Source organism: Perissodus microlepis, chromosome 20 (genome assembly GCF_051167445.1).
Source record: "Perissodus microlepis isolate ML-2025 ecotype Zambia chromosome 20, ASM5116744v1, whole genome shotgun sequence".
NCBI lineage: Eukaryota > Metazoa > Chordata > Actinopteri > Cichliformes > Cichlidae > Perissodus > Perissodus microlepis.
In genome coordinates this window covers 17904055-17928056 of record NC_140480.1, presented here as the reverse complement: position 1 = coordinate 17928056, position 24002 = coordinate 17904055, and the positions used below count along the sequence as shown (strand labels likewise).

The 24002-nt window shown below is 46.3% G+C and overlaps 1 protein-coding gene across 1 annotated transcript in view; it reads left to right on the top strand.

Moving 5' to 3' along the window:
• The window catches only part of LOC146364362 (voltage-gated potassium channel subunit beta-2-like), a 196451-nt gene that overhangs the window by 107827 nt on the left and 64622 nt on the right, over nt 1-24002 (top strand). Inside the window, exons 7-8 of the mRNA XM_084916417.1 lie at nt 16552-16596; nt 19817-19860. Coding sequence (XP_084772543.1) covers nt 16552-16596; nt 19817-19860 — 89 coding nt within the window. The remainder of the gene's footprint in view (nt 1-16551; nt 16597-19816; nt 19861-24002) is intronic.

Genomic DNA, 24002 nt, shown 5'->3' with positions numbered 1-24002 from the left:
CCAAAGTTGAGCGTATTACTTTGTCACTAAAGCATACATTTTAGAGGCCTACTTTAGAAAACAATGCCAGTAATATCCCTGCCTGTTCAGTCTACGCTAGAAGTACGACCACTTCACAGTTCCTCTCTAGTCAGTTATTGCCATTACCCACAGCCAACCGTTCTTGGTTTATATAGCACTTAATTTTGTTACTGGTGTCACGGTACCACCCACTCAAGGTTCTGGCTACTGGGATGCACAGGGTGTGAGTTGAAGGTCCTCCAGTTGTAATAAAATGCCCTTAATGGAATAACAGAGGAGGGTGTGAGATGCAGGACGTTTGAAAGAAGAGGTAAATCAAACATCTTCAGTTTTCCTGTGTTCTCCCTCTTGTTAGTTGGAAATTATTATTTTATGTCACGTCAATTAAATACTGAATTATCTGTGGAGTGAGAAATTGTGACTCAAGATCGACCGAGCTGCGTGAGCTGGCCCCAAATCTCGGGAGTCTGATCCATGATTCCACCTTGAGAACCGTTTGCCTAGTGAACCAAGAGCTGTCCAATTAAAGCCACATGTCTTCCCATACCTGGCTGCACCCACCTGGAAAAGTGTCAGGGTTCCTGGGTCGTTGACCCAGTGTTTTTGGTTTTGTCAGGTTCAGTTTATTTCTCACTCATTTACATTGCCTGTGTGTTGTGTTCTAGTTATTTCCATGTATCATTAGTGAGATTATGTTCAGCTGTGTACTCACCGGTCTCTCATCATTACCATCAGCCTGTGTATTTAAGTCCTCAGTTCCCTTCTGTTTGTTCTTGTGTCATTGTTGATGATGTTAATTCCGTGTGTTCAGTTCAGTCAGTCAGCTAGTCATTTCAGTCAGCCATCTTATGTTCTGCTCATCCCACTCACTATAATAAACTCCATCAACTCTCACCATGAGTCCTACATTTGGGTCCCTTCTTCTTTTCCTCTCATCGACACACAAAGCTATTAATTCCTAAATAAATTATGTATGATTGAAGGAAAGCTATTAAAACAGACAAAAGCACAAAGTAAGAACAAGGAAATAAGTAAGAAAAAAGTTGAACTAAAGAGAATGGTAAATGGCCTGTATTTGCGTAGCGCTTTACTTAGTCCCTAAGGACCCCAAAGCGCTTTACACTACATTCAGTCATTCACACATTCACACACACATTCACACACTGGTGATGGCAAGCTACATTGTACCCACAGCTGCCCTGGGGCGTACTGACAGAGGCGAGGCTGCCGGACACTGGCCCCACCGGGCCCTCTGACTACCACCAGTGGGCAAACATGGGGTTAGTATCTTGCCCAAGGATATTTGGCATGTAGACAGGAGGAGCCTGGGATCAAACCACCGACCTTCCGGTGACCCGCTCTACCACCTGAGCTACAGCCACCCCAGTTTTGTTGAGAAAATCCGCCAATTTTGTTGAGAAAATCAACAAAATTGGGTGAGCCACTACACACCGAAGTACCAGGTCCCGGACACAGAGAACCACCAATCTGGAAGCAAACTAACGCTTACCATCTGAGAACCCAGTCCTGCAATACACACCTGGTCACACATTTGGACATAACGTTTTCAGTGGGAGAAACGTTTTGTAACTCATCTAAATGACTTTTTCATTCTCAGCTAACTCCAAGTTTCCCCAACCTTAGAAACAGTTCCTTTGCACAATGACTGAAACTAGCACCACTGACAAATGCATATGCAAATTGTCATGACTACTGACCAATGACCACTGATCACTGGAGCACAAACTGGATGTCATCAGGATGCTACAGCACAGGGCAAACACCATCCCCACATTAACAGCGGCCAGGGAAGCAGAAAAACATCAAGAAGGCCCTGATTAAATGTGATTATCCCAGCTGGACATTTTTCAAAGCTGGGCACCTAAAGAAAGCTCCAGGTGATCCAGGAGAGAAGAAGGACGACTGCTATCTAAGCGAAAACCCTTAATGATGCTCATTTGATCTCAGTGAGTCACATGATAGGGTGGGTAAGTTTCACAATGGGTTCACCTGAAACCTTGCCTGATAGTGACCTACACCCGTTTTTAAACCAAGACTAATCACACTAGTTCAGAGATTCTTCCACACTCTCCTCTGTCCCAGATAATCTTTCCTTTTCTCTTTCACAGATTTTTTTGTTCAGTTTCTGCAGTCAGTTTTACCACGCTAGCCTCTCAGGAAACTATTTTTCATTTGTAAATACATTTTCTAAAGTTTCTCCCGTTGTGCTGAGTTTGAATTTAGCAGTGTGGGAGAGTAACGGAATACATGTACCGCCGTTACGTATTTGTTACGGCCCTAGCTGGGCCTCCTGATACTGCCCTTGTGTGGGCGTGGTGTTTTTCTCCGTCTCCTCCTCTCTTGCTCCACCCCTCTATCTCTCTCGTGCTCTTCTCTCTCCCCAGGACACAGCTGCTGCTCATTGGCCTCGTTTACCACCTGGGCCCAGTCAGCAATCACCTCTCTGAGGTTATATAAGCTGGGGATGGGCTGGATGTGGGAGGGTGGCTTTCTCTGGTGTCTCCGCTTTGAGTGCTGGGTGTGTGATTGTCCTGCCTACGGTGTGGAGTGGTAGGAGCAGGTGGGAGAGGCTTCTGGTGGTTTTCCTCTGTGCTGGTCAGTGTGTGATACTGGTCTAGGTGTGGAAAAGGCCTGCTGTGTGTGACCAGCCCCACTGTGCGTTGTGAGTAGCTCTTAACCGAGCAGTGGTTTTCCTTAAGTATCGGTGGCCTCCATTATTTTGTTTGGCCTGCCTAGTTATTGCTAATAACAGCGTTGCTGTCTCTTTTTGTTGTTACTGTTTATATGAATATTGAGTTAATTGATTATAATAAAGATATATTTTGTGTTAAATACCTCTGCCTGGCGTTCTTTTCATTTCAACCCGGATCCAACTGTTACTGTCCCCCACCCTCTTCGCCTAGCTTTCATGTGGGGACGTAACAAAGTGGGGGCTAGGAATGAAAGGAATTGAGTTGATTACGAGTGTGAACAGGTGTTTGTGTGTTGTGTGAGGGTCATTTGACTAGCTGCTGCTCTCCCCGGCTAGCACAGGGGAGTGTCTAGCTGAGCGTTTGCTCTTCCTTCGGACACTTGTTTTTTGTTTTGCCTTTGTTACTATTGGAGCAAACCCAGGTGGGGATTAATTCTCTGTTGGGGGTAGGCTTTTCGGTGCCTTTGGCACTTGATGATTTGCCTTTAAAGTGGCCTCGAGCCTGGTACACTCCTGAAGCTAGGTCAGGCTAAATTCTGAGTAGGCAGGACTGGGGGGAGAGTAGGTAGAATTTTAGTTAATGGTTGACTTGACATAACAGATTTTATTTCGTCTGTTTTTGGTTGTGTAGTGAAGGTGTTGTGTGGCCCTTCAGTGGTTCGTCTGTGTTTTGCGTTTCATGGCCACTTTTGATATTGCTGGGTTTACGGCAAAGCCATCGCTTGCCCTGCTGGATGGTTGTAGGAACAGTGATCTGCATGAGGTGGCAACATATTACGGGATCAGTGTCTCCACTGGTCTACGCAAAGCGGAGCTGAAGGCCACTCTGGTGTCTGGGTTGTTGGAGAAGAGGGTGGTTGTAATGCAAGAACCCCCGAGCACACCCGGTCCGGCTGGACCAAGTGCAGCGCCTCATGTTCCAAGCCAGGTCGTAGAACCGTCAGTGTCTACACCTGTGGGCCAGGGGCTGCCCGAGGGCGGGCCAATGATGCTGCCCCGTTTTGATCCGCTCTCCACCCAGTCATCAGAGGGTTCTAAGCAGGATGCCAGGCTCAAAGTCCGTCTGGCTCGTCTCCAGCTGGAAAAGGAGGAGCGTGAGAGAGAGTTCCAGCTGAGAAGGGAGTTAGAGCTTAGGCGTTTGGATGCGGAACTGGCTAGGGCTAGGGAGGTTGAGCTGAAGAAGGTGGAGGCGGAGACTAAGGTCAAGCTGCGACAGCTGGAACTCCAGCAGGCCTCCTCCCCTCCTGTGGCGGCTTCGCTGTCACAGACAGAGGTACAGTTTGATGTAGGAAGGAATAGTCATCTGGTCCCTGTATTTCGTGACACTGAGGTGGAGATTTATTTTGAATCATTTGAGCAGATAGCGTCAGCCTTGAGTTGGCCGCGGGATACGTGGGCCATCCTGCTGCAGTGCAAGCTGGTGGGCAAGGCACAGGAAGTTTGTTCCTCATTGTCCGCTGAGTGCAGTTTGGATTACGACAAACTGAAAAGTGCTATCCTGTTAGCCTACGAACTAGTCCCCGAGGCTTATAGGCAGCGATTTCGGGGGTTGAAAAAGGTGCAGGGTCAATCATACCGGGATTTTGCAAGGAAGAAAAGTGTGCTCTTTGATCAGTGGTGTGTGTCCAGCAAAGCTACTGACCTGGCGTTGATGCGTGAATTAATGCTGGTGGAGGAATTTAAGAACTGCATCTCTGAGAAGATTGCAGTATACCTCAGTGAACAGAAGGTTTCCTCATTACAGCAGGCTACAACACTGGCTGATGAGTTTGCCCTCATCCATAAAACCAGTGTCATTAAGCATGATCGACGCGACGCCTCAGTGAAGGTTAGTGATGTGCCAGCTGCACAGTACCCAAAGAGTGAGGTACTTGTGTCCCATCCCAAGGCAAAACAAAAGTGTTTTTTCTGTTTTAAGCCTGGCCATTTAATTGCAAATTGTGAGGCCTACAAACAGAAACAGTCGGTCTCAAGGGCTAGGAGTGTGCCAGCTAACAATGCTAATGCAGGCATGGTTTCAAGATCCAGAGCAAAGCTGTGTTTCTTCTGCCACAAACCTGGCCACCTGATTGCTCACTGTTTGAAAGCCAACTCAAAGCAGAATCGATCTGCTTTCAAAAGAGTGAACTGTAGTTCACAAACAGACAAAGTTGCCAGTCCTAGGCAACAATTGGAGCATAATTGCTCAGTGCTGCCATTTGGCGAATGTCAGAGGTCGACTAATTCTGAGCTGCCACCTGTTGATCATCGTCCAGATGACCTACAGTGTGACAGATTGTGTGTGACACAACCATTCCAACCTGCACCTCTGGCTAACCAGCATGCCTTTCGCCATGACCTAGCAAAGAAGCGTCAGAGAAGTGTTGCTGTAAGGCCTTCTAGCTGCCTGATGGGTTCTCCATATGTGATGGCTCAAAAAGCATCTGGCTGTCACTTGGGACACTATGTTGAGGGACTTGAGCCAACCCCATTCAGTGTTTTCAACCCATCAAAAAGGTCTTGGCAGATTTGGCAGGGTATGCCTAACCGTAATGGTGCATGGTAGGTGATATGTTTAAAAGCTGGGTAGGACGTTCTGTGACAAACCACTGGTTTGTATTTATGGGAGGGGGTGTTACGGCCCTAGCTGGGCCTCCTGATACTGCCCTTGTGTGGGCGTGGTGTTTTTCTCCGCCTCCTCCTCTCTTGCTCCACCCCTCTGTCTCTCTCTTGCTCTTCTCTCTCCCCAGGACACAGCTGCTGCTCATTGGCCATCCAGCCCATCCCCAAGCTGGGGATGGGCTGGATGTGGGAGGGTGGCTTTCTCTGGTGTCTCCGCTTTGAGTGCTAGGTGTGTGATTGTCCTGCCTATGGTGTGGAGTGGTAGGAGCAGGTGGGAGAGGCTTCTGGTAGTTTTCCTCTGTGGGCAGGGATAGCTCAGTAGGTAGAGTGGCGGCCCCATGATCAGAAGGTCGGGGGTTCGACTCCACTGAACGGCTACCCTGAGGTACCCCTGAGCAAGGTACCGTCCCTACACACTGCTCCCCGGGCGCTGCATTGGTGGCTGCCCACTGCTTCACTGGGTGAATGGGTTAAATGCAGAGGAACTATTTCCCTATGGGGACTAACACGCACACTTTACACTTTACTTTACACTCTGTGCTGGTCAGTGTGTGATACTGGTCTAGGTGTGGAAAAGCCCCGCTGTGTGTGACCAGCCCCGCTGTGTGTGACCAGCCCCACTGTGTGTGGCTCTTTGTGAGTAGCTCTTAACCGAGCAGTGGTTTTCCTTAAGTGTCGGTGGCCTCCATTATTTTGTTTGGCCTGCCTAGTTATTGCTAATAGCAGCGTTGCTGTCTTTTTCTGTTGAAGCCTTATAGTTGTTTTCTTTGTTGAAGTGGTCACCATCTCTTTGGGTTGGCCTGTCTGATTTATCATTAAAGCAGCGTTATGTGTCTGGCGAGGAATACTTTTCTATACGAGCTCGCTGCTACAAGTGCAGACTTACTTAATGTCCACCTTACTGTTACTCATTTTATATTAAAATTTAAAAAGTCTAGTTGGTATTGGTATGGCGAGTAACCTTCAGTAATAGCAATAAATCACACCGCAATAGTACATTCATTAGTTGTAAAAAGCATTATAATATATTAGGTAATCCAAAGTATTCAGAATACATTACTCTCATTGAGTAACGTAACTGTTACGGTTGACATGGAGGACTCACACGCAGGACTCCGAGGTTAGATGCACACAAGAGAATTTATTTACAAAGTCCAAAGGGTGTATATACAAAAAGGTGCGGGGCAGTGCTTAATACGAAAGGTGAGGGGATAGGGCTCCAGGGAAAGTTCTTGTTTCTCTCCAAACAAACCACACACGAAACCAGAGTCTCTCTCCGACACTTGTCACACGGGAAGCACAGGGGAAACAGTCCAGTGAGTCTGTACACAAAGAAATGCTCGTTAATACAAAAACACTAAGACATGGGAAAACACTTGCCTATGCTTGACTTCACTAACGCGAGTCACACAACAATCCAGTGAAGAACAGCAGTCACTCCCTGGCTTAAATGCTGGCCACACTAATGAGGCTCAGGTGTTTATTCCTCTGAGGGGCGTGGGTTGAGGGTGTTAAACCCTCAATGAGCTCTGCCCCGGCGAGAGAGAGACCGAAAAGCAGAAATGGATGAAGGTCAGAGAAAAGACTGACCTGAGCTCCTAGGGAGGAACAAAACTCCTTCCAGACCTGAATTGCGGACCCCTGTCCGAGACTATGTCAGCGGGAATTCCATGGAGACGGAAGTCGTGCTTCGTCAGGAGCCAGGCGGTTTCAAGGGCTGTGGGGAGCTTAGGGAGGGCAACAAAGTGAGCCGCTTTAGAAAAACGATCGATGATGGTTAGAATGACAGAGTTACCTGACGAAGGTGGCAAACCCATGATGAAGTCGACAGCAATATGAGACCAGGGGTGGCTTGGCGTAGGTAGGGGCTGAAGAAGACCAGAGGACGGTTGACTAACACTCTTGCTCTGAGCGCAGACTGGACAGGCAGCAATGTATTTGTGACATCCTTGGCGAGGGAGGGCCACCAGGCAAAGCGTTGAATGAATGAAAAGGTGTGCTGGATCCCTGGGTGGCAGGTGAATTTGGCTGTGTGAGCCCAGTGTAGTATAGATAGATTGGATTTTATATAGCGCTTTTCAAGGCACCCAAAGCGCTTTACAATTCATTCACTCTCGCATTCACACACTGGTGGAGGCAAGCTACGGTTGTAGCCACAGCTGCCCTGAGGCTGACACAAGCGAGGCTGCCATATCGCGCCATCGGCCCCTCTGGGCGTAGGCAGTAGTGTCTTGCCCAAGGACACAACGACCAGGACAGAAAGCCTGGGGATCGAACCGGCAACCTTCCGGTTACAGATGTGCTTCCCAACCCCCTGAGCCACGGTCGCCCCACGTAGTACATGAGACCGAACAGAGGAGGGTACAAAGAGTAGTCCAGGAGGACCTGTTCCAGGGTCTGGTTCTGTTCGTTGGGCCTCCTTAATGGTGGATTCTATCTCCCGGGTCAGGGCCCCAGTGACTCACGAAGGGGGGATGATGGGAGAGTCACGAGCAGTGTCCTCGGAGGTGGTGAATTGGCGAGAGAGAGCGTCGGGTTTGGTATTGTGGGAACCAGGCCTGTAGGTTATAGTGAACTGAAATCTTGTGAAAAACAGGGCCCACCTGGCTTGTCAGGCATTTAGCCGCTTCGCCAACCGGATATATTCCAAATTTTGATTTTCAGCCACAAACGGCTGAGCCGCGCCCTCCAGCCAGTGGCGCCGCTCCTCCAGGGCGAGCTTGATGGCTAACAGCTCCTTGTCCCCAACATCATAATTTTGTTCTGCAGGAGTGAGACGTCGAGAATAGTAAGCACAGGGATGGAGCTTACCATTTTGTTGCTAGGAGAGTACGGCTCCCACCCCCTTGTCCGAGGCATCCACCTCAACGATAAACTGCTGGCTGAGGTCAGGTTGGAACGAGGTTGGGCGCCAAGGCAAAATGTTCCTTCAGGTGCCCAAAAGCCTTCTGAGCTGACTCCTCCCAGCAGAAGGGAACCTTGAGTGAAGTGAGACGGGTTAGTGGCAGAGCAAGCTTACTATAGTCACGAATGAAACGTCAGTAAAAATGTGCAAAACCCAAGAAACTTTGGAGCTGCTTATGGTTTAATGGGGCAGGCTAGTTAATGACAGCTTGAGCCTTAGCTGGGTAGGCCCTGAGATTACCTTGTTCGATGATGTAGCCCAAAAAGGAAACAATTTGTTACAAGAAACTCACACCTCTCTCCTTTCACGAATAGACGATTCTCGAGGTGGCATTGCAAAACCAATCTGACGTGACGTTCATATTCGGGGACTGAACGTGAAAAGATGAGGATGTCATCAAGATAGACGAAGACAAAGTGATTTATGAAATCCCAGAGCACGTCGTTGACTAAGGCCTGAAACACAGCTGGGGCATTGGTGAGGCCGAATGGCATGACAAGATACTCAAAATGGCCTAAATGTGTGTTGAAGGCCGTCTTCCACTCATCCCCCTCCCTTCTTCTAACCAAGTGGTAAGCATCCGCAGATCCAGCTTAGTAAAGATTGTGGCTCCCTGGAGAGGTTCATATACTGAGGTCAATAGCGGCAGCGGGTACTTTTTTTTTGATTGTGATCTTGTTGAGACCCCGATAGTCAATGCACAGTCATAGGCTTTTGTCTTTCTTAGTAACAAAAAAGAAACCCGCAGCAACAGGGGATTATGACAGGCGAATTAGACCTGCGGCAAGAGACTTGTTAATGTTTTCTTCCATGCTTTCTCGTTCTGGCTGTGAAAGACTGTATAATCGGCTGGTTGGGAGTGGTGCACCCAGGAGAAGTTTCAGAGTGATTACCAGAGAGGGTTAAGGATATTGGCTCCGTAATGTGGGTGATTTCCGGGAGACTGAGGGCGGTGAATTGGAGTGAGTAAGCAACCGAGGCGTCAATGAAATTTTGCTCTGCCCCAGAATCAATTAGTGCATGGAGCTGGTGGGAAACCGAGTGAACAGTTAGCTTAGCCGCAAGCATTAAACGTGGAGGGGACCATGAACAGGAAACCTCGCCCACCCGTACTCTCCTCTCTACTGGCGGGTGCAATCTTTTGGCTGTGCTGGACAAGAGATGGCAATATGGCCTCTACGGCCGCAGTAGAAGCACTCACCGGCCCTCCACCAACATTGTCGCTCCTCAGGAGATGATCTGGAACGCCCAATTTGCATGGGTTGCTCACCCTCGTCCTCAGAATTCCTGTCCCGTTTTCCCACGCCACTGCCTGCGTGCCATTTCCCCGCATCCTAGAGGCCTCTGGGAGTTGTAGTCTCTTGCTCCGCGACACGCTCGCATGTGTTCATCCACCTTTACACACAAAGTCATAATATCAGAAAGAGTCACAGGCAATTCTCACAGTAGAAGCTCCCTTTTTAGCATAGGTTTTTCAGTAGAGTACTTATCAATGCTGGCTGACCCCACCCGGTCTCCTCAGCCAAGGTCCAAAATTCAACCGAGTAGTCAGCCATGCTCCTTCCCAACACTGGAATTTAGAGTCCCATTTGTGTCAAAACATGACACAGAGCTCTTGTCTAAATCTCGATCATGGTCAGCTTTGCTCACTAATGCAATTGGTATATCGGTACGTTAGCATGGTGCTTTGTTACCAATAGGAGGCTTGTCTGCTATGATGATCAATAAGTGAATGTTATTTACTTACTAATACCAGCTGTGTTTCTACACAAAGCAAAAATAATAACTGATCTTATAAAGCATTGAAAGCAGAGCCAGCTGCATCTTGCCTCATAAGCTTTGTCTCCGATAAGTTTACTGAGAAAGGCCCGAGGTTCATCTGCAATGTGCATATGTAAGCCACCAGAAAACAGTCTGAGATGAAAAGACAGATATCCCTTTGTTTTAATCTATGTCTATTTTTAGATTTGATGAGGTAAGCACTACTTGCTTTCCTTGTCAGAGCAGAACCCTGCTGGTAATGACCCAAATTCATTGAGGTCAGGTGACCTCAACAGGCCACCTTAGCTTACATGATGACTCACATGAACAATAGTTGGTCAGCAACCCTCAGGACCACCACCAAAGGGGACAATAGTTGTCAGTGAACAGGAAGGAGGACAAACACATAGGGATTTGCGTTCCTTTTATATGTATATATAATAAAAATAATTCCCCTCTTACCCCTGCAGACGGTCTATCCTCAAAGCTCGGGTCCTCTACCAGAGGCCCGGCGGCTTGAGGGTCCTGTGCAGTATCTTAGCTGGATCCTAGGACTGCGCTCTTCTGGACAGAGATCTCCGATGTTGTTTGCCTAGCTTGGGAGTTCCCACACCTAGTGCTCCGATTACCATTGGGACCACTGTTACCTTCACCCTCAAAATTTTCTCGAGCTCTTCTTTGAGCCCTTGGTATTTCTCTAGATTCTCATGTTCCTTCTTCCTGATGCTGATGTTATTGGGAACCGCTACATCTATCACTACGGCCATCTTCTTCTGTTTGTCTACCGCCACTATGTCCGGTTGGTTAGCCATCACCATGTCTCTCTGTGTCTAGAAGCCCCACAGGATCTTAGCTCGGTCATTCTCCACCCCTCTTTGAGGTGTCTCCCATTTTGATCTCATGACTTCCAGGCCATATTTGGCACAGATGTTTCTGTATACTATGCCGGCCACTTGGTTGTGGAGTTCCATGTATGCCCTGCCAGCTAGCATCTTACACCCTGCTGTTATGTGCTGAATTGTCTCAGGGGCTTCTTTACACAGCCTGCACCTGGGGTTTTGCCTGGTGTGGTAGAGCCTCAGGGTGCTGGACTTGGGGTGAAACCCTCCATGCATTGTCAGGAGCTTCCTTGTCTTGATGTCAGTGGCTTCTATATCCTCCTTTGGCCAGCTTATTATTCCAGCAGGGTACCTGATCATGGGCAGGGCGTAGATGTTGATAGCCTCAGTCAGCTGACACTGCAAGACCAGGTTGACCAACCTGTGCACTGCCTGTATTGATTACAAGAAGGCCTATGACTCAATGCCTCACACCTGGATCCTGGAATGCCTAGACCTATACAAGACCAACAGGGCCCTAAGAGCCTTCATCAGGAAGTCAGTGGGGATGTGGTGGAGAACATTAAGCCCATAGCACAAGTCACCATCAAGTGCGGGATCTTCCAAGGAGATGCTCTGTCCCCACTGCTGTTCTGCATAGGCCTGAACACCCTCAGTGAGATAATTGACAAGACTGGCTATGGATACCGACTACAGAATAAGATAAAATAAGATAAGATAACATGTCTGTGAAGGTTCTCAGTCATCCAGGTCATCGTAGTCAAAGGAGCTTGCAAAGAAAAGCGTCTGGACTTCTTTAAGTTGCTTGAAGACGTTTCACCTCTCATCCGAGAAGCTTCTTCAGTTCTAAGGTCAAATGGTGGGAGTCCCAGATTTAAACCTAGTGGGAGTATCCCCCCGCAGAGGGACAAAAGGACCCCCTGATGATCCTCTAATCGCCTGAGCCAAGGTGTGAAACTGGGTGTGGGTCCCAATCAGCTAGGGTTTCGGGTGCGCTCACTGTGAAACCTGGCCCCACCTGAGGTCAGATGGCCCAGGATGTGAGTGGGTGTTAAGGCGTCTGGGGAGGGAACTCAAAACTGGATTATAGATGGCAGACAGTTGGTGTCGTAAACCACCGCCTCTGTTCAAAGATGGTTGCTCACAGTGGCATCCTCGAAGGAGTGACCTTTGTCCTTAAGATGCAGATGGACTGCTTCACAGACTTAACAATGTGGTGTATGCTGTACAGTGCAGCGAGGAATGCCCAGACCTCTACATTGGAGAGACCAAACAGCCACTTCACAAGCGCATGGCACAACATAGAAGAGCCACCTCCACAGGACAAGACTCTGTGAAGCAGTCCATCTGCATCTTAAGGACAAAGGTCACTCTTTCGAGGATGCCAATGTTCACATTTTGGACAGAGAGGACAGATGGATTGAAAAAGGAGTGAAAGAAGCCATCTATGTCCACTGTGAGCGACCATTTTTGAACAGAGGCGGTGGTTTACGACACCAACTGTCTGCAATCTATAATCCAGTTTTGAGTTCCCTCCCCAGACGCCTTAACACTGGAAGTCCAGGCTTTTCTAACCCTCTGTCAGCCAAGTGGAAGCTAAATTGGCTAGTCTTTTAGCCTCGATTCATATGTAAATTAGGTCGTTACCTGAGAAGTGGGGGAGTGGGGGTGTGTGATGATTGCTGATTTCTAACTGCCAACTGCCTCTTTGTTTGTGTGTGGGGGTGGGGAGCTGCTAAAAGCTGTGAACTTCCTTTTGTGTTGAGGTGGATGCAATTGTCATCTTGCGGGGGTTTACTAGGGTTCCATCACTACATGACTGCTGGTCAGCAAACCTGGGAAACCCACAGTATAACCCTAACCCTGCAGTATATTGCAAGTAAACCTGACAAGTTTGGGATCAAGTTTTGGGTGGCTTGCGACCTAAAATCCAAGTACATTTGCAATGTCTTCCCATATCTTGGCAAGGACCCCAATCGTCCCAGTGGGGAGAGACTGTCTGAAAATGTAGTGATGAGGCTCACTGAGTTGGCTCACTCTCATGTAGCTGGGAAAAAGGCAAGAAAAGAACAGTTGCTTCGGACACAACCCTCCACACCTAGCCCTGGAAAAAGAGCCATGTGTCAGGTCAAACACAAATGCAAGAACAATCATGCCACTGTGCGATGTGTTCACTGCTACAGATACACATGTGGTAAATGCAGACTACAGATACCATGGCAGTGCCAGGATTGTGAGTGATTGCTGAAAATGTTGAAATGTACTCACTCACTTTTTATTATTATTTGTAAATATGTGTACAAATGGTTGGGGTTTTTTTGTACTGTTTTTATCAATAAATCTCAGCAACAAAGGAAATACACCAATGTGTGTTGATTTCTCCCTAAGATGGCAAACTGAAACACAAGTTTCCTTGTGGCTCTGGAAAGTAACCACTCGAAGTTGGTGACTTTTGGAGATTTATTTTCCTGGATGATTGAGAATGCATCAAGACAAACACAAAAGGAAGTTCACAGCTTTTAGCAGCCCCCCCCCATTCACACACCCCCACTCGCCTCCAGAATTCTCAGGTAACAACCTAATTTACATATGAATGACTAGCCAATTTAGCTTCCACTTGGCTGAAGCTAAAGCCTAGCTAAAAGCCTACCAGCCATTTGGCTGGAAGGCAGGTTTTAACACCCACTCACATCCTGGGCCATCTGACCTCAGGAATTCGCATGATAAGGTGGGGCCAGGTTTCACAATGAGCGCACCCGAAACCCTGGCTGATTGGGACCCACACCCAGTTTCACACCTTGGCTCAGGCGATTAGAGGATCATCAGGGGGTCCTTTTGTCCCTCTGCGGGGGGATACTCCCACTAGGTTTAAATCTGGGACTCCCCACCATTTGACCTTTGAACTGAAGAAGCTTCTCGGATGAGAGGTGAAACGTCTTCAAGCAGCTTAAAGAAATCCAGACACTTTTCTTTGCAAGCTCCTTTGACTAAGATAAGATAACCTTTATTAGTCCCACACATGGGAAATTTGTTTTCTCATAGCAGAATATGGACAGTGCAAAAGTTATATAGCAAAAATTAGAATACAATACAAATAATATACTGTACACAACTGTACAGAATAGAATAAAATAAAATACTATATACAGTAGAATAAAATAGAATAAAATATGCAATAGGATAAAAATAGAATACAAATGCTATATATAACTGAGTAAAAATACAACTTTGTCAGAAAAGAGTATTGCACTTAGTCTTATTGCACATGTGTGGATGTGTGTGTTTGATCAGCTGCAAAAGTCTTTGTTGTGGAGTCTGACAGCAGTGGGGAGGAAAGACCTGCAAAATCTCTCCGTCCCATATCGTGGGTGCCGCAGCCTGCCACTGAAGGAGCTGCTCAGTGCTGTCAGAGTCTCCTGCATGGGGTGGGATATGTTGTCCAACAGGAATGAAAGCTTAGCCACCATTCTCCTGTCACTCACCACCTCCACTGGGTCCAGAGGGCATCCTAGAACAGAGCTGGCCCTGCGCATCAGCCTGTTCAGTCTCTTCCTGTCCCTGGCAGAGATGTTGCCGCTCCAGCAGACCACACCATAAAAGATGGCTGAGGCCACCACAGAGTCATAGAAGGTCTTCAGGAGTGGGCCTGTTTGTGCCTGTGGAAGTCTACCACCAGCTCCTCGGTTTTACTAGTGTTGATCTGGAGGTAGTTCAGCTGGCACCAGTCCACAAAATCCTGGGTCAGTCCTCTGTATTCCTTGTCGTCCCCATCAGTGATGAGGCCGACTATTGCAGAGTCATCAGAGAACTTCTGCAGGAAGCACTGGATGGAGTTGTGGGAGAAGTCTGCATTGTAGATGGTGAAGAGGAATGGGGCCAGAACTGTTCCCTGTGGGGCCCCCGTCCTGCAGACAACCCCATCTGACACACAGCCCTGAGTTATTACATACTGTGGGCCAGCAGAATGCAGCTTTGACAATCATCTTTGCAAAAACACATATTCCATATTCCAGTCTACATGGTGACATGGTGATGTCATGAAAACTGTCAGACAGTGAGGTAAAAGCAATTTTCCACGCACACAGAGTGCACAGTTGGGATAAGATGTTGTTGACTTTAACTGAGGACAAAACTGCATGGTACCGACTACAGAATGGAGCAGTTGTCAGCCACCTCCTGTACATGGATGACATCAAGCTGTATGCTAAGAGTAAACGAGACATCGATTCACTGATCCACACCACCAGGATATACAGCAATGATATCGGAATGTCATTCAAACTGGAGAAATGTAGTCGGATGATAACAAAGACAGGGAAGGTAGTAAGAACTGAGGGGATCAAACTACCAGAAAGCAACATTGCAGACATTGGGGACAGCTACAAGTACCTGGGGGATCCCACAGGCAAATGGGAACCATGAAGAGGCGCTAGAAAAGCTGCAACCACCAAGTACCTGCAGAGGGCAAGGCAAGTCATGAGAAGTCAGTTGAATGGTAAGAACAAGATCTGGGCTATCAACAACTATGCCCTGCCCGTCAGGTACCCTGTTGGGATAATAAGCTGGCCAAAGGAGGAGATAGAAGCCACTGACATGAAGACAAGGAAGCCCCTGACCATGCATGGAGGGTTTCACCCCAAGTCCAGCACCCTGAGGCTGTACGCTAAGCGGAAGGAAGGAGGCCAGGGACTCGTGAGTGTCAGCACCATAGTCCAGGATGAGACAACAAACATCCACGAATAGATCACAAAGATGGCCCCAACTGACAGTGTGCTCAGTGAATACCTCAGGCAGCAGAAACCCAAGAAAGGGGAGGAAGGCGAGGAACCATCATGGAAGGACAGGCAACTGCACGGTGTGGAGGTGGCTGATATCCAGAAATCCTACCAGTGGCTGGACAAAGCTAGACTGAAAGACAGCACAAAGGCACTAATCGTGGCAGCACAGGAACAAGCTCTGAGCACAAGATCAGTAGAGGCTGGGGTCTTTCACACCAAGCAAGTCCCCAGTTGCAGGCTGTGTAAAGATGCTCCAGAGACAATCCAGCACATAACAGCAGGGTGCAAGATGCTAGCAGGCAAGGCATACATGGAACGTCATAACCAAGTGGCTGGCATAGTATACAGGAACATCTGTGCCAAGTATAACTTGGAAGTCATGAGATCAAAATGGGAGATGCCCCCACAGGGGTGGAGAATGACCGAGCTAAGATCCTGTGGGACGTCCAGATACAGATGGACAAAATGGTTATGGCTAACCAACCGGACATAGTGGTGGTAGACAAACAGAAGAAGACGGCTGTAGTGATAGATGTAGCGGTTCCCAATGACAGCAACATCAGAAAGAAGGAACACGAGAAGCTCGAGAAATACTAAGGACTCAGAGAAGAGCTCGAGAAAATGTGGAGGGTGAAGGTAACAGTGGTCCCGTTGGTAATCGGAGCTATAGGTGCAGTGACTCCCAAACTAGATGAGTGGCTCCAGCAGATCCCAGGGACAACATCGGAGATCTCTATAGAGTGCAGTCCTAGGAACAGCTAAGGTACTGCGCAGGACCCTCAAGCTCCCAGAGGACCCAAGCTTGAAGGATAGACCGCCCGCAGAAGCGGGGATATATATACACCCTCCACATTATTTTTTTTCAGTAATTATATTTGAGACGACTGGAATCCAGCAGTCTGATTTTTGTGTTTATTTGTCTTTTTTCTCAAGGCGCTCCAGTTTAGTTATCACCACCAAAATCTTCTGGGGTGGAAAGTAAGTATTCATTGTCTTTTCTAAAAGTATGCATGTTTTCTCTCTCAGGTTGCCCACTCATCTCACTTTCTATGATGATGATGATTAATTATAAGAGAATGGTGCTGACAGATAGATACAACTATCGAGACCTTGAAGGCAATTATCAGAATCAAAATCAAAATCCTTAATAATCCCTAAGGAAATGATGTGGTTACAATTGCTCCAAGACAACAAGAACAGCAACAGACTGAACTAACTTAATTGATACAACATGTAACAAAGTTACCAAGTATGAGAAATAGCTCTAATATGTGCAAGTAGCTTGATTATAAATGTCCAGAATATTACAGCAACTACATATATATGATTGACATTTTAAGATAAGATAAGATAAGGTAAGAAAAGATAAGATAAGATAAGATAAGATAAGATAAGATAAGATAAGATGACCTTTATTAGTCCCACAGGTAGGGATGGGTATCGAAAACCGGTTCTTGTTGAGAACCGGTTCCCACTGTTTCAATTCCTTGGAATTGTTTGCCAGTTTTGCAAACGATTCCCTTATCAATTCCAGTCGCCCCGAATGACGTCACCATGTTGCGGAGCGTCATTTACCTGGCAGGAAACACGGCGCCTAAGCAGCTCAAACGCTCAAAAGTTTGGTTATACTTTACGAGAACGGATGACAACAGGGCAACTTGCAATACTTGAAAAGTAGAGATTTCATTTAAGGGAGGAAACACTACGAATATGCAAAAGCATTTGCTCACAAAACACGCGATAACCTTAAATGAATGTCGTGTTTTTAATTCCACTCCAGACTCGTGAATCTCAACCCAGCAGCAGCGGTAACGTTTGCACGTCCTCTCCCGTTAATGCGGCAGGTAAATAATCAACTAACAGTGCATATTATGTTAGCGCGATCTGCCTTATTACAAAACCTGCCATTACTGTGCGCTGCATTTAGGTGACCATGATGAGAGAGACAGACAGAGTCTGGCTGGCTCAGATACTGGCAGTTCTCGCTGCAGTCTACCGGTAGCGTCTCCTTTCAGGCCAGGATAGACGAATGTCACCGAGCAGTGACTAAGTTTGTGGTCAAAGGCTTGCACCCATTTGCCACAGCAGATGCCCTGGATGCCCTGGACCTTGGATGTTCAGTGGTTGCAGTGGAGGATGTTTGTGCCTGTGGAAGTCTACCTCCAGCTCCTTGGTTTTACTAGTGTTGATCTGGAGGTAGTTCAGCTGGCACCAGTCCACAGAGCCTTGTGTCAGTTCTCTGTACTCCTTGTCATTCCCATCAGTAATGAGGCCGACTATTGCAGAGTAATCAGAGAACTTCTGCAGGAAGCACTGGGTGGAGTTGTGGGAGAAGTCTGCAGTGTAGATGGTGAAGAGGAACAGAGCCAGAACTGTTCCCTGTGGGGCCCCCGTGCTGCAGACAACCGTGTCCGACACACAGCCCTGAGTTCTCACATATTGTGGTCGGTCGGTGAGGGAGTCCAGAATCCATGTAGTGAGGTGATGGTCCACTCCTGAGTAGGGATGGGTATCGTTTAGGTTTTATCCGATACAAGTACCAAACCGGTACTTTTGAAATGGTGCCGGTGCTTAAACAGTGCTCGAACCGGTGCTTAAAGAATGGAAGACACAAACTTGTCCTAAAACCTCTAATTTTTAGCTGTTTTTTTGTAAACAGATAACAATGTTAGCCTTTTCTGCAGCTATAGGGGATTTATGGTATCACTCTTGGCTGGAAGCAGTGCTTAATCAATGGAAAAAACACAAACTTTGTCCAAAAAACTCTCATGTTTAGCTGTTTTCCACTGTTTTCTTTGGTCATTTTAGCCTTTTTGGCCAGGGTGAAGGGAGTATCTGCCATCAAACAAGAAGATAGCCGCATGTAACTATGACGTGTTTGCTAGTTCACCTTACATGCATTAATTTAATAACGTGGTTAGCCTACTCAGCGTAAATTACACACGAACAACATTAAGCTACTCACGCAGAGAAGAACGGCTGCTGCTGCCATCATCATCCGTCATCATTTCTGCTACACTGGCAGGGCTAGGGGCCAGGACTCTCCTCTTAAGGTTTTTGGGGGATGTTGCTGTCAGATAACAGGCACCACACCCGCGGTAGACGTGCTCGGTGTGAGGTCTCGCAGCAAGCTATCAAATACGGTGCATTTCTCGGCTTTTAAAAAACGCTATGCGTCGCCAGGTGTTTCATCAAATTCGAGGTGTTACCTCCTTTGCACAGTATCACCTTAAAGCACTTGTTGCAGGCTGCTGAGTTCGCATCTTTTACTGTGAAGTACAGCCAGACTTTGACCACTTCGCCTTGGGCATTTTTAATCTGTAGCTCTGCACTTAAAAAAAAGTACGTACCTGGGCCCGCCTACTACGCTTGCAAAGGTAAAATGATTGGCTAGAATCCAAAGTGTATGACATCTCAGGAAAAAAAAGCACCGAAATAAAGCACCGAAATGTGCGTTGCTTTTCGGTGTGGTTACTACCGTTTATGTCAGAACCGGTGCCATCATGGCACCGGATACCAGTACCCATCCCTACTCCTGAGTTCTCCAGCTTGTCCTTCAGGACCGTGGGAAGAATGGTGTTGAAGGCACTGGAGAAATCAAAGAACATGATTCTCACAGTGCTCCCAGCGGTCTCCAGGTGAGAGAGGGAACGATGTAGGAGGTGGATGATGGCATCATCCGCTCCAATGCCAGGTTGGTAGGCAAACTGAAGTGGGTCCAGTGATGAGCTCACCAGGTGCCGAAGCTGAGCCAGGACCAGCCGCTCCAGGGTCTTCATCATTCGTTTTACTCTAAACTGTAAAACTTTATTTGTTATTTTCACAGTAAATGCAACTATTACACTATGTACTGTGCATCAGATAAAATTGTAGCAGGAATGACTTCCTGTGTTGTTCAGTTGTGCATTTGCTTAATCTCAGTCTCTCACTGAACATGCTCCAATGACTGGCTAATAGTTATTGAGTGGGTGGAAAGTATTGTCCAGCATTGTCTCCAATCTCCAATCTCCACAAGATTAGTAGCTTTGTGGATCAGTTTATGGAGTCTGTTGATATCTGCAAACTTTAACCAGCTACCCCAGCATGCAACAGCATGGGAAAAAGGCAAATACTTTTCCAAGGCTATCTAATCTATCTGTAGTGTTGTTAAAAAGTACTATGTTAAATTTTGAATTTAATTTATTATGTTTTTTTTCAGAGCAGAAATGGAGAGAGGATTATCTAGAAAACATATACTTGAAGGTAAGATTATTAGCTACAACTGTGAATTTGAAATCTTTTCCCCCAGTATACAAACATTGATCGTTTGCATACTGGGGACATAGTTTTGTTTTCTTCTTTGTCACCAATTACGTTTTTAGTGTGTTTTTCAAAGAAAAGCAATTAATAATTAGGTGAGAATTATATGCTTGAAAATGAGGGAAAAACATTTTCTAAGCATGGAAAATAAAAATATTGGTTTGTTGAGTGTCTCCAGCACCAGACCTGGGTTTAATTGCATTTTAGAAAATAGCGGAAACTATTTTTAAACATGTTTTAAATTTTTAAATAAATGATTTAGTTAGCATTTTAGCTGTGATTATGTTAGATTATCCAGTTGTACATAACAGTGGGAATAGGTTTGTCTACAATTTTTGTACATAGACGCATAAATGCTTGTGAAATTGTTTTATTTAATCCACTGAAATCGAGCAGACAGTCTACACTTGATTTGTATCTTTACTGATTAATTTTAAATCTCTTGTCAAAACATGCCTTCACCTAAATATTAGAATAGTTTCTTAGCAGGATAGACTTAAAATGACGTCTGATGATTTGAAAAGATACGTAATGTCTGAAAGATGGAAATAGAGTTTAACTAGTATCAACTAGTCAGACGTTTCTGTCTGATGTCAGACTAGCAAAAACATATCTATACAATTAATACACCCATTGCATAAGCTTGGTCCACATTGTTGGCAATAACTCGTTCCTTGTAGGAATATATATATATGTATATATATATATATATATATATATATATATATATATATATATTTATGTATATATATATATATATATATGTGTGTGTGTGTGTAGAGGAGGTTCACCAGAGAGGGAAGGTAGTCAGAACGGAGGGGATCAAACTACCAGAAGGCAACATTGCAGACATAGAGGACAGTTACAAGTACCTGGGGATCCCGCAGGCGAATGGGAACCATGAAGACGCCGCTAGGAAAGCTGCAACCACCAAGTACCTGCAGAGGGTCAGGCAAGTCCTGAGGAGTCAGCTGAATGGTAAGAACAAGATCCGGGCTATCAACACCTACGCCCTGCCCGTGATCAGGTACCCTGCTGGGGTAATAAGCTGGCCAAAGGAGGAGATCGAAGCCACTGACATCAAGACAAGAAAGCTCCTTACCATGCATGGAGGGTTTCACCCCAAGTCCAGCACCCTGAGGCTGTACACTAAGCGGAAGGAAGGGGGCCGGGGACTGGTGAGTGTCAGCACCACAGTCCAGGATAAGACAAGGAACATCCACGAATACATCACGAAGATGGCCCCAACTGACAGTGTGCTCAGTGAATACCTCAGGCAGCAGAAACCCAAGAAAGGGGAGGAAGGCGAGGAACCATCATGGAAGGACAGGCAACTGCATGGTATGTACCACCGGCAGATAGAGAAGGTGGCTGATATCCAGAAATCCTACCAGTGGCTGGACAAAGCTAGACTGAAAGACAGCACGGAAGCACTAATCATGGCAGCACAGGAACAAGCACTAAGCACAAGATCCATTGAGGCTGGGGTCTATCACACCAGGCAAGACCCCAGGTGCAGGCTGTGTAAAGATGCTCCAGAGACAATCCAGCACATAACAGCAGGGTGTAAGATGCTAGCAGGCAAGGCATACATGGAACGCCATAACCAAGTGGCTGGCATAGTGTACAGAAACATCTGTGCCGAGTATAACCTGGAAGTCCCGGGGTCAAAATGGGAGACGCCCCCAAGGGTGGTGGAGAATGACCGAGCTAAGATCCTGTGGGACTTCCAGTTACAGACGGACAAAATGGTGGTGGCTAACCAACCGGACATAGTGGTGGTAGACAAACATGAGAAGACGGCCGTAGTGATCGATGTACCGGTTCCGAATGACAGCAACATCAGGAAGAAGGAACACGAGAAGCTCGAGAAATACCAAGGGCTCAGAGAAGAGCTCGAGAAGATGTGGAGGGTGAAGGTGGTCCCAGTGGTAATCAGAGCACTAGGTGCAGTGACTCCCAAGCTAGGCGAGTGGCTCCAGCAGATCCCGGGAACAACAGCAGAGATCTCTGTCCAGAAGAGCGCAGTCCTAGGAACAGCTAAGATACTGCGCAGGACCCTCAAGCTCCCAGGCCTCTGGTAGAGGACCCGAGCTTGAAGGATTGACCGCCCACAGGGGCGAGTGGGGATTTTTATTTTTTTTTATATATTAGTGCTGTCAAAATTAACACGTTAACGCAAATTAATCCGCCATCACGGTCAATGTGATTAAAATTTTTAATTAACACATCTGGAGTGCAGAATGACTCAAAATCCCTGAAAAGTCTCTGTCAACGCATTTCGGGGGGTTTATCCAAGTAGAGTTACCTTCGCACATGTGCAAATGGGCAGTTGATCTTGTAGTGACGGGCAGCTGAACCAACAGACTCAATATGAAAGATGATGAATGCACATCGGCCCTCTTGATAGGGAATTTGAGTATCAAAAAAATAACAAGATGGCACAGTCGACTGACATAAAGTATTATGCACATTGTGCAAGAAGGAATTTTCTTTTCACCAAAGCACTTCCAGCGTAAAATATCATATTGACACGAAGCATATGTTAGCCGTGGATGCTGCTAGGACTTTGGCTAATGCGTCAACCAGCTTGCGACAAACCTCTCACGGGGACTCAGTAAGTGTGCCTCAAAAATATTGACTGACACAATTGCCAAGTGGATTGCAACAAACTGCAGACCTATTAATATCATTGAGAACACGTGAAAAAAGTAATAGTACACCTTGTGTCAAAATTTGATTGATGACCCTAGCCTTGACCTTTTGACCTTACCGGAAGTACTCCAGAAATGACTAATCGAATCCAGATGTGACTAATTTGATCCATATGCGTGATGAATTGCATCCAGTGGGGGAGGTACTCCGGAAGTGACTAATTTGACGTGGTGAATTGTATCCGGTGGGAAAAAAAAATTCTGTTTTGTCCAGAGAGGGAGGGGGTCGGTGGAGGGATGGTTGAGGAAAAGTTCAGGGACAATTCTGATTAGAGAGGGAGGGGGGTCATTCCAGGGGCATGAAAAGTTTAGGGGGGGTAACACAGCAGATTTCTGATGAGTCAGTGGAGATCAGAGCGCATGCTGCATAGAGAGACAGAATGATCGCAGCAGTTAGTTTTTCACAGACAAGAGTTGAACTCATAGTTTGAATTCTGTTTAGTACATTGTTTAAATGTTTCAGTCTCTATTATTAGCATCACTATTATGACAGAGATCTTGATAACCATTTTCACCTACAAATGTAACCATTTTCTTGGTAAAGACTGAGGGCTATTTCTTTTTACCATAGCGGCTTTAGATTTATTTTACTTTCTTATATTAACCTTATTACAGATGCAATAAAATAAAAACCTTTCAGATTATCTGACTAATAATGGATTGCATATATATAGTGCCTCAAATTTACAATTCCACTGTTCATTCACTCTCACATTCACACACTGGTGGAGGCAAGCTACACCAGTGCTTGTAATGAAAAAAGAAGGACTTTCTATTGCTTGTAACCTACAGAGTACCATGCAAATAATTTCATACAGACCGCTCACTCATCTCCTTGTATGTGTAAAATATAACCCTTAGTAAAAAAAGGAACCACGCCATATTCAGAACTCAATCCTATTTAGCATCCCAAATAATTTTATTAAAGCAATTTTACCCCTCTGTGGTAAAGAGTTTTCTTTTTTTTTAGAGTCCCTTTTACAACAGGTTTCCTCATTAGCAGAAAACTCTCAATAGACAGAAAAACGAACCGTAAAAGATAATTACATAGGGAAACTGCCTTGTTTAGCACACAACAAGAAGGAGTCAACAAACCGTGACCTATAAAAACAACCCCTCTAATCAATATTAGTATTTCTTCACGCTTGTAACCTAGCAAAGTACGGACACCTGTGCAAAGAATTACATACACATTAAAACAATTTCACCCTCATTAGCAGAAAACGCTCGATAGACAGAAAAACACAACCCTAAAAGAAAACGGCGTTGTTTCATGCACACCGCGGGTCAAGAAGGAATCAGACGACCGTCGGTTCATCCCGGTCAATTACCTCAGAGAGCTCGGGATGCTTCAACTTCCTCCGTCGGGTA